General features: G+C 32.9%; 3 protein-coding genes across 5 annotated transcripts; 2 read left to right on the top strand and 1 right to left on the bottom strand.

Moving 5' to 3' along the window:
• The first annotated feature begins 600 nt into the window (after nt 1-600).
• Nucleotides 601-1,763, top strand: LOC126665910 (zinc finger A20 and AN1 domain-containing stress-associated protein 3). Its single transcript, XM_050358844.2, has 2 exons — nt 601-833; nt 999-1,763. The coding sequence occupies exon 2, from the start codon at nt 1,046-1,048 to the stop codon at nt 1,529-1,531; it is 486 nt and encodes a 161-aa protein (XP_050214801.1). The 5' UTR covers nt 601-833; nt 999-1,045; the 3' UTR covers nt 1,532-1,763.
• Nucleotides 1,764-7,181: 5,418 nt separating this feature from the next.
• Nucleotides 7,182-9,959, top strand: LOC126664395 (beta-1,6-galactosyltransferase GALT29A). 2 transcript variants are annotated; one of them, XM_050356765.2, is made up of 2 exons: nt 7,182-8,621; nt 9,383-9,959. In XM_050356765.2, the coding sequence occupies exons 1-2, from the start codon at nt 7,439-7,441 to the stop codon at nt 9,409-9,411; spliced, it is 1,212 nt and encodes a 403-aa protein (XP_050212722.1). In that variant the 5' UTR covers nt 7,182-7,438; the 3' UTR covers nt 9,412-9,959. The 2 variants fall into 2 exon arrangements, with proteins under 2 accessions (XP_050212722.1, XP_050212721.1); XM_050356764.2 differs by lacking the exon at nt 9,383-9,959 and having other exon boundaries at nt 7,182-8,850.
• A 161-nt stretch (nt 9,960-10,120) lies between these two features.
• Nucleotides 10,121-15,666, bottom strand: LOC126664394 (protein ADP-ribosyltransferase PARP3). 2 transcript variants are annotated; one of them, XM_050356762.2, is made up of 17 exons: nt 15,545-15,666; nt 14,655-14,929; nt 13,850-14,048; nt 13,645-13,758; nt 13,500-13,557; nt 13,323-13,392; nt 12,927-13,101; nt 12,480-12,851; nt 12,270-12,397; nt 12,124-12,200; nt 11,877-12,037; nt 11,582-11,791; nt 11,404-11,506; nt 11,249-11,331; nt 11,036-11,179; nt 10,770-10,952; nt 10,121-10,524 (listed from the first exon to the last, which is right to left on the bottom strand). In XM_050356762.2, exons 1-17 carry the CDS (start codon nt 15,548-15,550, stop codon nt 10,453-10,455), a joined length of 2,430 nt encoding a protein of 809 aa, XP_050212719.1. In that variant the 5' UTR covers nt 15,551-15,666; the 3' UTR covers nt 10,121-10,452. The 2 variants fall into 2 exon arrangements, with proteins under 2 accessions (XP_050212719.1, XP_050212720.1); XM_050356763.1 differs by lacking the exon at nt 15,545-15,666 and having other exon boundaries at nt 14,655-14,935.
• Nucleotides 15,667-15,709: the final 43 nt, after the last annotated feature.

Below are 15,709 nucleotides of genomic sequence, written 5' to 3'. Positions count from 1 at the left end.
TGCATTTTAAACCTCAGCGAAAGAAGTCATAATCTAATTCATTAAAAGAAAGTCTTCGCTCTCAATTTCATAAAACGATAGCATCCTATGTAATTCCGCTTATATAATACACTAAAACAACTTTTAAAAACTAACAATAAATAATAAAGACCAAATAAAATAAAAATTAATAATTTAAATTTTTTAGATAAAGTAAACCATAATTATTGTGAACCTTAAATGTATGACACTAACTCGTATAGATTTTAGTAATTTAGTTTACAACTCTTTAAAATAAAAAAATTAAATTTTTATATTTTTAAAGAACGTAAACACAATATCACAAAAACAATAACACAATTAAGTAATGTATAGAAAATTAAATAAAAAAACTAATATATACCAAAGTTAAAAAAATATTAAATTAGAATATTTAATATTTATTTTTATGCGCTATGAAAATATAAAAATAGATATAATCGACTTTAGTAGTATATTTAAAAAGTAGAGTCCTAACTAAAAAGCTCGTTTTAAATTTTGGTTTGACAATAATTGTCTATAAACGTATTAAATATAATTAATAAAGATAAAGATAGAATAATAGTAAAAAGAAACAGCGTGAGTTTAGTTTGAAAAGAGAAGGTGGGTGGAATGTTCAGGCAACCCAGTTTATAAAGCCTCAAATTCCTTCTCCCCTTCTTCTTTCTTTTTATTTATATTTATATATTCGCCTCTTCTCTTTTTCTTTATTCTAATTCTCATCTTAAATCTCTCTTCGTCTCAATTACCATCGGATTCCTTTTTTTCTCATCTTCTATATATTTTTCTTTGATTTTCGGAGCTCTGCGCATCAGGTAATTTTCGTTTTAATTCATTGATTTTGGCTTTCAATGCTGTAGATTTTAATTTCTTCCTCAGAAAATCTGAATCTGGGATGTATTTGATTTTTTCAAATTTCAATTTCTTGTAATTGAATTTTGTGATGAATTGACCGATGCGTCTTTGATTCTGTTTTATAGGTTTTTATTTTCGGAAGAAATTCTTGAATTGAATTTGTTGTCAAACAATGGCGGAGGAGCACAGATGTCAAGCACAGCGTCTCTGCGTCAACAACTGCGGATTTTTCGGCAGTCCGGCGACGCAAAATCTCTGTTCTAAATGTCACCGGGATCTCGAACTCAAAGAACACCAATCTTCCAACGCTAAGCTCGCCTTTAACCAAACCCTAGCCGCCACGTCATCGTCGGCTATTTCCATCCCCGCTTCATCCCCTCTCCTCGTCGACCTACCGGCGGTCAGCAACAAACCGGAGGAAAAGAAAGAGGCGAAGGTTAAGGTAGAGGAGGCGGTGGTGCGGCCAAACAGGTGTATGACGTGTCGGAAGCGCGTGGGACTCACGGGGTTCAAGTGCCGGTGCGACATGGTGTTTTGTGGGACCCATAGGTACCCGGAGCAGCACGAGTGTGCTTTTGATTTTAAATCTATGGGCAAAGAACAAATTGCTAAAGCCAATCCTTTAATCAAAGCAAACAAGCTTGATAATAAACTCTGATTGGATTGTAAAATCAAGAAAATCGGAAAATTTGATTTCATTGTGTGATTTGGGGAAGGTTTTAAGGACTCCGGAATTTGTAAAATTGGTCGTGATTTCCGGATTCCGGTGACCGCCGGGAGCTCTTGGGTTGTTAGAGGGTGATTATCTTGCCGGTTGGTTCGGTGGTGGGAATTTATTTATGTGATGTATGTGAATTTTTAATCATAATTTTAATCGCCTTTTTTATTCATTTTCTACTAACTTTATTTTTTCTTTAATTTAAAGTTTTATCGCATGTGACGTGGAATTCAAGCTAGCATTGATAAAAGTTGTTAAAAAGAGAACTAGCCATTGATAAAAGGTCAATTATTAGATGAATATAGTTAGACAATAATTGGATGAATTTAACAATTTAATTTTAAACAAAAAAAAATAATGTCACCAATTAAAGCATTTGTTGTAATGGGTATTGATTTTTAAAAAATAAGAAAAATAAAAGTTGGTACAGAAAAATAATTCTTTTTGGATGTGTTATTATTATGCGACTTTACAATTATTATCATGGAAAGAAAATAATTCTAAAGTATTATATTTTGTCACAAATCTTTACTAGAATGTACTTCTCTTTGTAATTATCACCCACTCCACATTACCAAACAAACCGTCCACCCATTGCCTTGTCAAGTGGTTCATCTCGAAGTCGGCTATCTGCATTATCAAATTCATATTTTAAACGGATTGTATACTTATTTTAAATTTTTTATATACTAGTCGTATGTCCGCACAATTGTGCGGGATCAATTTAATATATTTTTTTATCTATAATATACTTTTTAAATTAAGTTTATTTCAATTGATTATAAAAATATTATAATAAACATAATATTAGGAATAACTATATATTACTGATACAAAATTATTAGATCAAATTTGATAAACAAAATAAATAAATTTACTTGTGATAAATTAATTCCAATTACACTGATTATTTATAATATTTAAATTAATGCTTGTATTGTTTTTTTTTGTGAGTTTTAAGAATACAAACTAATATTACATATAACTATATAAAGTCACACTCAAAGTATTTTATTTTTGTTGTTATTGGCTTTAAGCTTTCAATAACTGTAGTTAATAAACAAATTCAATCACTGCCTATTTTATCATGTTTTTCGGCCATATTAAAGAATTTTGAATTACTTAGCCACAACTTATCAATTCAGTAAATATTTATAATTTAACATAAATTTGATAAAGAAATAATATTAAAATAGATAGTTTAAAAATAGTGAAAACTAATGAGAGGACTCCTTTGTTCCTCTCAATTATATAAATATATAAATTTGATGAATCGAACATGATCGGCTTATATTAAAACTTTAGACTCGAACAAGATATATTTATTTAACGAATTAACACGACCCGAACTAATAAACAAATCTCTTAGATATAGCTTACATTAAAATTACTTTTATTTAATATGTTTGAAGTACAACATATTACAATATATATTATATAGTTATATTTGAACTATATCATCAAGTTAACTAATTAACTAAACATATTTACTGATTAGTATTTTAAATGAGTTAATTCATACATGATATGAATTCTTATAAACTCAAAGTTGCTTAATTTTATATCATAAGGAATTTAGTGACGGACAAATTCATCATTAAATCCTTCAGTGAAAAATAAATTAGTGATGGATTTACAGACCATCGCTAAAATATGTCGCTAATATGTTTTTTTTTTTTAGTAGTGTAAACAAATCGCCTACCATATTTCTAGCCAATTAAAAATACATGAAATAACATTTCAATACCACAAATTGTAATACAACCAAAACAAGTTGCCAAAAAGTATACTTACTAGCAAAACATTCTAATCCATATGTAATTGGAATGATGATTTTGGCATTCCAATTTTCTGTTAATATTTGTCTACTGCATTCAATCTCCAAAAAATCCCTATTGTTTCAAACTTTCTCTTTTTTTTAGAATAGAATATTTACTGTTAAAATAAAGTTATAACAACTTAAGCTCCTCATATTTTATAATAGAAAGAAAATTAAACTTAAATTTCTTACATTTAAATAATATATTATATAAATATATCAAAATTTTCACAATATTTATAATTAAAGATTTTGACTGTTTGGATTTAAAATGAATAAATTGATAAGGATAATATTAAATAATAAAATGCCAAAAAATTACTGCTCATCAAAATTGATAAATTTAGACTTTCTTAAAGATAAGATTTTAAATTAAAGATTTAATATAGAGATGGATTTTTTAATTCTAAATACTTTTATGACTTATTATCTTAATAAATGATTAATTTTGTTCTATATAAAACATATCAATTCAAAAGTTGTCTAAACTTATTTATCACTATTGATTTCACTTTCCGTGCTATGCACGTGACTCTTAATATAACTTAGCGCAGCAGAAAATAAATAAGAAAAGAGAAAAAATACATAAGATTTTTTACGTGGTTCTATCAATGCGATCTACTCCACGGACAAAGAGAGAATTTATTCTATATGTTTGTTGTGTGTTTATAATAGAGTCGTCACTTGTATTTATAGTGAACTCTTAAGACACAATTTAAATCCTAATTCATTAAGAAACTAGACTACAAATTTTAAAAAGAAAGCAATGCTAAATAAAGGATTAAGTATCCTAATCCCGATAGGAAAAATATGAGCCATAACTCAGCACGCCGGTAGGTCTGCATATTTTAAAAAAAATTATTAATTTTTTTAATAAAATAATTATTTATTAAATTTTTTAAAATTGAAAAATAAATATGTATTTAATTTTTAACTGAATTTAGGTTTGGTTAGATTATGTTTGATTTGATTGGGTTATTTTTGATTTGGTGGGAAGAGTGACTTTAGATTTGGTTAGATTAGATAGGTATTGGTTTATTTGTTATTTTTATAGATTTGAAGGGCATTTTAGTCAAATTACACCAAAAGTGCCATATGTGATCATTAAGTTATGTTTAGGGGGTTTAGAGGGCTAAAATTTAGTTCAGAGGTCTTGATTAGTCGAACGCTTAAGTTAGAGTGCCACAGGTGATTAAAACCAAAATTATACAATTCATGACAATAATTGTGTTTTCTTAAATTGTGTGATAGAGATAAAGTAGACAATTCTATTGGGAAACAGAGAGTATATATTAAGAAAGTTGACCTTTTTTAAATTATAAGAGTAAATATTACTTCCTCCGTCCTAAATTGATAGATATTGTTTTACTTTTCTTTGTTCCAAATTATAGACAGTCATTTACTGCTCAAATGATAAAATAACATAGATACCCTTATTAATTATAGTATATTTCATTAAAAATAGAGCAAACACCACTGGAAGTCAAGTCAACACTATATTAAATAAGGTTAATTGTGGTATGTTTTTATAAAATTACTCATTTTATATAAATTTACTAAATTTTTTAATATTTGTGCTTACTCTAAACTGTCTATCAATTTGAAACGGAGAGAATAATACAACTCTACTGATAAATGTGCTGTAATTTGAGTCATATAGTCATTTATTGGGAAGGATAAAGTTGGAAGATAATAGCTAATGTTATCTTTAAATCCTAAACGGACAACTAATTATAAAAAAATTCATGGTTAAAGGACAACTAAAAAAAGTTAATTACATATCAAATTATGACTTTTACATCAAGTTTTAAAAATAATATGAATTTTAAAACATATCAATTATAAACACCAACTTTTATTTTTTTTGATGTCATTATGCGCACATTTTTTTGGTCAAAAATTTTCTGATTTGGACATCCAATGGTCTACCACATGTCATGTCACGTCAGCAAAAATGCTATTAAAAATTGCCGATTTTAAGAAAAGAAATAAAAAATGGTGTCTGTGATCGATACATTTTAAAGGTCATACTATTTTTAAAATTTAGAATAAATATTATAATTTTATATATAATTGAAAAAAAAATAGAGGGAGTATATACTATGCAATAGCTTAATGGGGTGGATATTAGTGACAATGTTATAAAATTTACAATGTAATACATCTACATAAAACTCAGAGAATAATTTCCACAAGTTCCAATCCACTTTGGTAAAGCCTAGAAAATTGGAAATAACCCCACACATCAATTAAATGCTAAAGAAGGTGCCTTTAAAGAGATTTTAAATAGATGGTTAATCTTTTTTTCCGGTCAGTGAATTATAAGTATTTTTAACATTTTGGATACCATCATTTTATTTTTTATATTTTAACAATTTATATTTTATTTTTTCAACAACGAGAAATTGTTCTGTAAATTTATGTGAATTACCGTCTATGTAACTTTACGAAAAATCACGTGGCTCCCAATTTTATTGTTGCCGCATAAATAATTATTGCCCGAAATTACAATAACAACCTCTCATTTTTTGTAAATTATAAAATAGAACGATAATAACTGAAGTTTAAACACTCTGTCAAAAAATCACAAGAAAATTTAAGGGTTAATTATATTCAATCACAAATTTTATCCTAATTTGCAATTACAACATAAACTTTAAAACTTGACAATGTCAGTAACCCACTTTCATTTTTTGGCAAATTAGTATACCGAATTAAAACAATACTAACGTGGACATTGTAATATCCAGCCACGTGTTGTTGCATGATTGGTCGGTGTATCAATTTGTCAAAAAATGAAAGTTGGTTATTGACATTAACAAGTTTTAAAATTCGTGTTGTAATTGCAAATTGAACGAAAGATCACTTTACCCCTCCAACTTGGCACAAAGTATCAAAAACGTCCAAATTAGCAAAACTGTATCACTTTTACACTGAATTTGGCAAAACCGGTTCAAAGACACCCTTATGCTGATGTGGCACCTTAATTGGAGAGTGAGATTCTAAATCTAAAATAATTAACTCTAATTAACCCTAATTAACTTAATTTAATTAAATATTTAATTCTAATTAATCTAAAACATCTTCTTCTACTTCCATCACCACTATTCCTCCACCTCCATCGACCACCACCAAAAATCCATCAACCACCGCCGGAGCCCATCAATAACCGCCCAAAACACCGCCGCCCGAATCCATCTGACTGAGACGAGATATGAGCCGTCTCTCAGATGAGAGACGAACTGGGTTAGTCTCTCAGGACGAACCCAGATCTGGGTTCGTCTGTGCTGATGAGCAGCTGCCGGAAAAGATTTCGGGCAGCTGCTCATCTTAATTTTTTAAAAAAATTGACTTATTTTTATAAAAAGTATAAAAGGTCTTTTAAATTTTTAGTTAATATAATTTTGATATGTAAGATTTTAAAAATAAATTGTTTTTTTAACTATTATGGACTAATTTATAAAATGTTAAAAGAATTAGGATTATTTTAAAATTTTTACCATTAAAAACCATCTAGGAAATAAAATCACCATTAATATTAGAGAGTGTGTCTCACTCTCCTAGGTGAGAGTGAGGAGGGGGGCAGGATAAAAGTGATACTGTTTTGCTAATTTGGACGATTTTGATAATTTGTGTCAAGTTCAGGAATAAAGTGATCCTTTGTTCATTGCAAATTAGACTAAAGTTTGTAATTTAATTTACAATTAAGCCAAAAATTTAACCTATTAAACACATAAAACTAGGAAAAGCACACCTTTAAAATGCTTCATCTTGTTCTTGTCCCTCCCCATAGTACAGTTCTACTCCTACTCATCACTCATCTTTCATCTCAACATCGTCTCCGCCACCAAGAAACACAAAACCGGATCTTTATCTTTCATCTCATCTCACTTTCAGTCATGAAATTCCCATTTCTTAACCACATTCCCCATCATCCAAACCTCATTCCCATTTCCAATTCCTATTTCACTTTCTTCTAACACTTACCACACTGCACTTTCTTGAAAAACAAGAAACTTTCCATCTTCATGCCGAAACCCATCAGATTCTATGTCCAATGGTGGTGGTGGGTTGATTTAGCAGTGCCCACTGATCTCATTTCACCAATGAAAAGGTCAGTCTCAGTCCGTCCCTTTTTCACCATTTTATTACTCATTCTCTTCACTGTCACACTAAGTTGTCGGATCTTGATTCGTAAAGGCGGTGTCTTTACCTCAATTCAACTCCAACCCAATCTTATAGTTCACCCACCACTCCCAGTTTTCAACTCTACATTGCTTAAATATGCTTCAATTGACATTGGTGAAGCTAAATCAAACCAAGAAATTGAGCAATTATTAGAGGGTAGTTTTGCTAGTCAAGGGAGGTATAAGTCATTTACTACTTGGAGAAGATCCAATCATAGAAGTATTAGATCTAGTTCTTCTAAGGGCATGCCCTTAATCTTTAGGTCACCTCAGTTTTATCGTTACTGGTTGGATTTTAGAAGGGTTTTACAAAATTGGTCTAGAAACAAGAGGTTTCAGCCTGATATAATGAGTCAATTGGTTGAGCTGATGGGTGCAAAGAAAAAGTATGAATCTTGTGCTGTGGTGGGGAATAGTGGGATTTTGTTGCAGAAGAATTTTGGTGAGTTGATTGATGGTCATGAAATGGTTTTTAGATTGAACAATGCAAGAATTGAGAGATTTGAGCAATTTGTTGGGTTTAAAACTAATGTTTCCTTTGTAAATAGTAATATTTTGCATCTTTGTGCTAGGAGAGTTGGGTGTTTTTGTCATCCGTATGGAGCTAATGTTCCTATGGTTATGTATATTTGTCAGCCTATGCATCTCTTGGATTATACCATTTGCAATGCTTCTCGAAACTCGCCCGTGATTATCACCGATCGACGATTTGATCTGTTGTGTTCGAGGGTTGTGAAGTATTACTCGTTGAAGCGATTCGCTGGGGAGACGGGGAAATCGTTGGATGAGTGGAGCTCGTCTCATGACGGTTCCATGTTTCATTACTCTTCTGGATTTCAAGCTGTGATGTTGGCTTTAGGGACTTGTGAGAAAGTTAGCATCTTTGGATTTGGAAAATCAGCTCAGGCTAAGCACCATTATCATACTAATCAAAAGGGCGAGCTTCGGTTACATGATTATGCGGCGGAGTATGATTTTTATCATGATTTTGTGAGCAATCCGTTGGCGATCCCGTTTGTTTCAGGCAAGTTCAAGTTTCCTCCGGTGGTAATTTATCAATGAATTTTGTTCTTGTTAGTGTTATATTTGTAGTCAAAGCTTGAATCTTTGAATTGTTGGCAATTGTAATCATTTCCACAGAGAATTAGAAAAAGAGATTTCTGTTTCATATTCTGTACCATCCAAAATAGCTTAGACGATACTAAATGTAAAATTGGCAAGAATATGATATCAGATTTTGTGTTTTAACCTTCTTTTCTTGTTTCTTGTTTTTATTTGCTCTTCAATTTCTATGGTCCTGTGTAGCACGAATACGGGGAAATGAAACACTTAAACACAAACATGCCAAAATGGTGACACAATGTTATTTTAAGATTTTTTATAGTAAAAATGAAATTTCGTGTCCGAGACACTAAGTTTTCCACATGTTTCCGTTGGAAACGGTTGTGCTTTAAGATTTTTTATGTTGAAAATCAATAGGTTTCGGGCACTGCACACACTAATTGGTGTAAGCGGATGGATCTTAGGACTCTATGGAACACATTAATTTGCTCTTCAATTTCTATGGCCTGCATACAGCAATTTGGTGAGTTGATTGATAGTCATGAAATGGTTTTCAGATTGAACAATGCAAGAATTGAAAGATTTAAGCAACATGTCGGATTTAAACTACTATTTCCTTTGTAAATAGCAATATTTTGCATCTTCCTGCGGGGAGAATTGGATGTTTTTGACATTTTGTCATCCATATGGAGCTAATGTCCTATGGTTATGTATATTTGTCAGCCAATGCATCTTTTGGACTATTTCATTAGCAATACTTCTCAAAATTCGCACGTGATATCAGCAATTCGATCTATGGTGTTAAAGAGTGGTGAAGTACAGCTCGATGAAACGATTCGCTGATGAGACGTGGAAATCATTGGACTAATGCAGTTCGACCCGTAACGGTTCTCTGTTTCATTGCTTTTCTTGTTTTCAAGCTGTGTTGTTGGCTTTAGGCATATGTGAACGTATTTTTGGATTTGGAAATCACCCCAGGCAAAACACCATTATCATGCTAATCAAAAAGGTTACATGATTGTGCGCCGGAATATGATTTTTATCATTACGGTTAGGTGAGCAATCCGTTGGCAATCCCGTTTGTTTCAGGCAAGTTCAAGTTTCCTCCGGTGGCAATTTATCAATGAATTTTGTTTCATTGCTGTTATATCTGTAGTCATAGCTTGAATCTTTGTGTTGCGATTTTACAATTTCCAGAGAGAATTAGAAACAAAGATTTCTGTTTCATATTCTGTACCATCCGAAATATAGATACTAAATGTAAAATTGGCAAGAATATGATATCAGATTTTGGGTTTAACCTTGTTTTCTTTTGCTGTTCATTTTCCAGCACAGATACAGATATGCGAAACGGTAAAATACTCAAAACAGGAATATGTAACGGCGAAATATTTGTATTATTTAGCTACAGTCCCCATACACTAATGTAGTGGATTGAGTCTTAAGGTTATATGGAACATCTTATGAAATTCATCTCTGCCATCATTTTATTCATAATCTCCCATCAGGATTAAGCTTAAAATCCGAAATTCATTGTTTGTACATGTACATGCATCTTTGAGATTCATAAGCAGAAACATTACAACAAAAATATTGAGCAGAAGACAAAGCTACATACAAAATGTTATTACATATTTACAGCTGCATCATACAGCAGCTATGACATAAAGACCCTTCTTAACAGAGCTTCAGTTAAGCCTAGCAGCTACAGCCCTTCCTTGGGACACAAGTTAAGAAACAAAAAAGGATAATATTCATACAAAAGTAGTACTGAAACAGCAAATTTTCCCAACTCAAGGCTCTGCAGTGTCCATCACTACATCCTTCTCCTCATACTTTACCCCCACCAAGAACTTTATGGTTGTCTGCAATTTCCACAATCCAAGTTATATTTTGAGGAGGAGAAACTTCTATGAACAAAGGGTTTTTAACTACAATTCCTAACAACTCATTTAAACAGCACGGGAAGCCAAAAAAATTAGCGGTCTGGCTTGAACTTATACGAGTCTGAATCCAGATCATAAACAAATCAACCAGTTTAACTTGTAAATCTTATAGAATAAGTTAACAATATGAATCAAATGCATCTAATTTAACTTTGAAGTTGTACCTGTTTTGGATCATAGACTGCGTACTCGTTGTATTCCAGGATACCATCTTTGTTCTCGGATGGAATCAAGCGACCACAAGGAACCTTAATATCATCTTTCCACATGAAGTGTTCTGATTCATCTGTTTTCTTCCTCCCCAATCCCTTCACTCCCATCTTTTTTTCTTCAAAAGGTCTTGTGTCCTAAAGCAATTCAGCAGCAAATATTTCAGGATTATGTGTTGTTAAAATGTGGTGAAGAGTTCATTTCTGGAAATGAAACTGACCTCTGGTGGGGATGAAACCTCGGTGACTTCATCTCCGAGAGAAGCGACTGCCAGAACCAAGAATCCTTCTGGCCTATCTATAGCAGTAAAGCCATATCTAGCTGCTTCTGCGGCAGCATCCGAACAAACAATGGCCTTGCCGAACTGTAAACCACACAATCTGAGCACACGCGAGATAAAATCGGATAAAGAGGACTGAAGTTCTATACCTACCATATAACCGGGCACCGGAAGAGAACAAACAGCTGGCAAGAATCCTTTTTGCAGATGCCTCAACAAGTTCGAGCTCCTTGTGCCTGTGCACGGAAAGCAGTTGGTTCCACAACTAGATGAAGATCAAAGCGTACTAGGGTTTTTTAGAATCTCACCACACCACAACAGGACTTTGTTCGGCAACTTCTTTATTTCATCCAAAGTAGGATGAGCACTTGATTCCACAGCAAATATATTCTCTACCGATACACCATAATCCTGGAGCACAACAAAAGAAAATACATTAAAAGATGTGGAGTAAGACACATTAAATAGAGATCATGAACAGCTTACAGTATCTCCAACTTTTATTGGTTCATATGTTTTCTCCAGATAATTGACTATCATTTTGTAGTCATCAGTCTCTTTCTCCACCGGAGAAATTGAACACCCGAGTTTGCTATATCGATCAGATAACGGGTCATCGAGGGTTGAGCCTGACATGTCTCCGATGAGACGTGACGCCACATTTATGTCCCGGACAGTCTCGAATGCTGCTGCAACCTACAAGTTGAATTCACAATATAAAGAGTAGTCTGAATAATTGCATCGCTATACAATTAGCCTAAGATACCGTGCAGTGACTTACATGATCCGCAAGCTCATCGTAGTCCCGGAGAATCAGAGGCCTAGTGGAGTGCATAAGAGCGAACCATCTTTGACTGTAATCTGACCAAATAGCCTCCACCTTTTGTCCTCTCCCTTTCATTGATTTCACTGCTTCTATAAACTGAAGTAGGACTTCCTCACCTGAATAGGATTCGAGACACTACGGGTAAGGGACACAGTGGTGGTGGAGGTAATGAGAAATGAGAAACTCGAAGAGAGACTCTTACATCTTTTTAAGTGGATATCGGAGAGCATTCCCATCGGTAGATCAGGCGGGTCTAAACCCATTTCCATCATCGCATACCTGTGTCGAAGCATTTAAGGCTTGCAATTTCAAAGAAAATCCGTAGAAAGCAAATGATAAGATCTATACCTATAAATCTCCTGGCTGCATAAGATCTTCATAATATATGCAACCTTAGGTTCGAGTTTAGAATGCACAGCTGCAGCTCCTAGCTGCCTTAAAGCAAGCCCTCCTCTTCGCACCTCAATTCCGTCATCCTACCATAAGTGTTTACAGATGTAAGCTCTAGAATTTGAATCTTCAAACACAAGCTAAAAACAAAACTAGATAAAAATTTACCATGTCAATTGGGAAGAAACTTAATCTTTTCTTTTCAAACTTTTTCTCCCTCTCCCATGGTTCAAACTCATTTCCAGTAATTTCTTCGAAGATCCTGGCAAACTCTTTAACAGCATTATCAACATTTTCCCATTCTTCAACCCTCTCGTCAGCACCTGGATCATCGCCAACTTTCCCTTTCTTGTAGTACAAATGCAAGTTGCTCTCAGGAACAGTAATTAGTTGCAAGATACAATACTCGTTTATTTCCCGTCCCATGTCGCAAAGAGAAAAGGCGCAATTGTACAATATCCCATCTCTTTCGAATATTTCTCCACCTCGTTCCTCCAATTTACTATCCTTATGCACTCCCCTCTTGCCATATAGTTTAAGCTGCATTCACCAATCAAGTTGGTCAAGCAGAAATAATATTTTCTTGTAAGAACATGAGAGTCGTCAAGTCGATACCTCTGCTGTGAGCGACTCGAGAGCCTCTTCACTAGGTTCTTGTTTATCCCATGGAATTCCTTTACCTTCCACGGAAATATCAGAGACAACATCATACGCTTCCAAGGGTTGAGGTTCCTGCTTCTCAATGCTGTCAAGCAGCCATGCTTCTCTGACTACAGGTATGCTCCTTTCCCTTTAGTGATATACATGGACATATCAAAATTGTTCAGATGATGCCAACAGGACTACACATATGACTAATGGCTATATTTGACTCTGCTTCAATAGATCTTTAACTCCTTATGCTAGAATTTTATTAATATATACTATTGCAATTTGCACACTTACAAAGTGCTACTGAATAGCATAGCCACTGCCACGTTATATATTATATTAAAAAAATTTGTTGCTCACATTGCTTCTACTAGCTTGGAAGAACCACCTCGTTCCCGCTCAGTGGGCGAGACGACAAGGCAAGTCACACCTAATGAAAGTATTTGTAACAGCATTAGCTATAAGCAGAACAATAAGACATGAACACAAGATTCTTCACAAGTTTAAAAGATAGCGACAGAGAAGTGAACGAGTTACCAATAACTGAATTGGCGACCTTGCCTCCGTATTTTTCAAGAGTCTTTTTCCAGGATTGCTGCATTGACCAATCAATTAAATTTACTTTATTAAGTCACCAATGTGGCAGAAAATAAATGAAAAAGATTGCAACAATAGTACATACATGTGTTCGCGAAAGACGGCCTGATAAAGAAATCATCATGCCCGCGAAAGGCTTTCCGGGCGCAACTAACTCTTGAGGCGGCCGGTTTTTTGGGTCTTGACGCTTCTTCAGCAACTAGATTCCAAGAGCAAGATATATCTCAACAAAAACATTAGAAATGATTATGAATTATGAAGAACATGAAGGGAAAAAAGAGGTCATTTACATCTGCAATAGGGGAGTCGTTGAGAACAGAATCAGGTAACTTAATTGGCTCCTCTTTTCTTGGAGGATTTCTGGTCTTCATAGTGCAACTAGACCACTCACTATAAAACCCTTTACAAGAATATCTTTTGCCATCAAATTCCAAATTGCAGTCACATAATGGACATTTCTCTAGTGGTCCAAGAAACAGCAAATCTTGACTGTTCAGAAAAAAGAAAATTCAAAAGTATCAGTACTAGTACTGCATTGTTGTAGTAAACAGAAACACAAATGCTGAAACATTTTCGAAAACGAGAATAAAAAAACTGAAATGTAGAGTTAAAAGAGTTTCGAGAATAGAACGCCTAAAACTCCGGAATGTAGTTAAAAGGGTACTTTTGAAAACGAGAATAGAAATATAGAACTAAAAGGGCTCTTTCGAAAACAAGAATACAACGCTGAAATGCAGAATTAAAAGGTTCACCAGGACGAGAATAGAACGCACTGCGAGCCTAAAAGATAACGCTGAAATACAGAACTAAAAGATATATTTTCAATAACGAGAATATATAAAACACGAAATACTACTATTCAGAAACAAAACTAGAAAATGAGAATAAATCACAGAAATCTAGAACTAAGAAATGATGATATTGAAACGCCGGAAAACGAGAATAAAACGCCAAAATGCAGAACTAAAAAAACATGAATAAAAAGCCAAAATGTAGAACTCGACAAATTCCCGTACATATTTTAGTGCAAGTGCAGAACAGAAATATAGAATCTGATTTATTACTAAACAAGCCAACTTCAACTATAAAACTGACCATTTAGTGATAACAGCAGCATCAGAGCCAGATGAATCTTGATCATTCATTTCTAATATTTCTCTCATTTGATCAACAGAGAGCTTTTCTTGAATCGTTTTACAAAATTCCTCAAATTCCTGAGAAATATCAGCTTTAGCTTTTCCATTATTACCATCATTTTCATTCTTGTGTTTCTTCGGAGATTGTTCTCCTTCATGTGCTTTTGTCTCTGCCTTCTGCTTCCTCGTCATTACTTTACCCTCATCATGAGCTTGAGATCTCGTCTCATGAACCTTCATAATCATTTGCAAAAACATTAATAAAAGCTCAATTTTTCTCCAAAATTGCAGTATTACGAGACCGAAATATCAAATAACCACTAAAATACACGCACGGTTAGATAAGACAAATCATAATTTTAGTAATTCTAGTAAACTCTTAGATTATAGCAAGTAACTGTAGCAATTCAGGTTAATAATTACTTGTATGGCAAGAAATTTGTTCTGTGGTTATATTATATAAGCAATTTTTTTCGACGAAAACTGCTATTGTGATCTCCATTAATGTAGATGTAAAATGTCAATTATCAAAATATAATAAATAAAACGAGTATAATCGTTCTATAAAAAAATCTTTAAATCAGTACCCGCATAAATCTCTTGACTCCTAATAAATCAAAATTAAAGAATCAAAATTTTAAATAAAACTCTAATAATCTATTTATATATGAGCTTTGTTCCCAACTCTAATTATAATTTAATTAAAACAAAAACTACGAACAGAGTAAAAATGCCACTCTAAAAGGTTTCTAAGAAGAAAAACAGTGATATTCAAAGTATAATATGCTAATAATTGTGCAAAACATAGATAATTTAGCAATAAAATTTAGAAAAAGAACCAAAAATGACCTTCATCTTGCAGTAGTTAGTACTTCACTTTTAGAAATGCAAAATTTTCAACTCTAAAGAAGTAGCTTAAGCTTTTATGCTCAAACGACCGAACACTTTTTTTTTTATTTTTGACTTGAATATCACCGATGTTTAATTTGGTAAGAACAAAACTCCTAAAAGAGA

The sequence above is a fragment of the Mercurialis annua genome, linkage group LG1-X, assembly GCF_937616625.2.
Source record: "Mercurialis annua linkage group LG1-X, ddMerAnnu1.2, whole genome shotgun sequence".
Taxonomy (NCBI): Eukaryota; Viridiplantae; Streptophyta; class Magnoliopsida; order Malpighiales; family Euphorbiaceae; genus Mercurialis; species Mercurialis annua.
Note: the sequence above shows the minus strand (reverse complement) of the source record. Positions and strands in the feature narration are given on the sequence as shown.

Bases quoted from the DNA above. Each gene is read 5' to 3' on its own strand.
- LOC126665910 (XM_050358844.2), top strand. From the start codon at position 1,046: ATGGCGGAGGAGCACAGATGTCAAGCACAGCGTCTCTGCGTCAACAAC.
- LOC126664395 (XM_050356764.2), top strand. From the start codon at position 7,439: ATGCCGAAACCCATCAGATTCTATGTCCAATGGTGGTGGTGGGTTGAT.
- LOC126664394 (XM_050356762.2), bottom strand. The intron at 14,049-14,654 runs GTCAGTTTTATA...TTTTCTGAACAG, and splicing joins GCTGCTGTTATCACTAAATG to TCAAGATTTGCTGTTTCTTG. The intron at 13,558-13,644 runs GTATGTACTATT...TGGTCAATGCAG, and splicing joins GCCGTCTTTCGCGAACACAT to CAATCCTGGAAAAAGACTCT.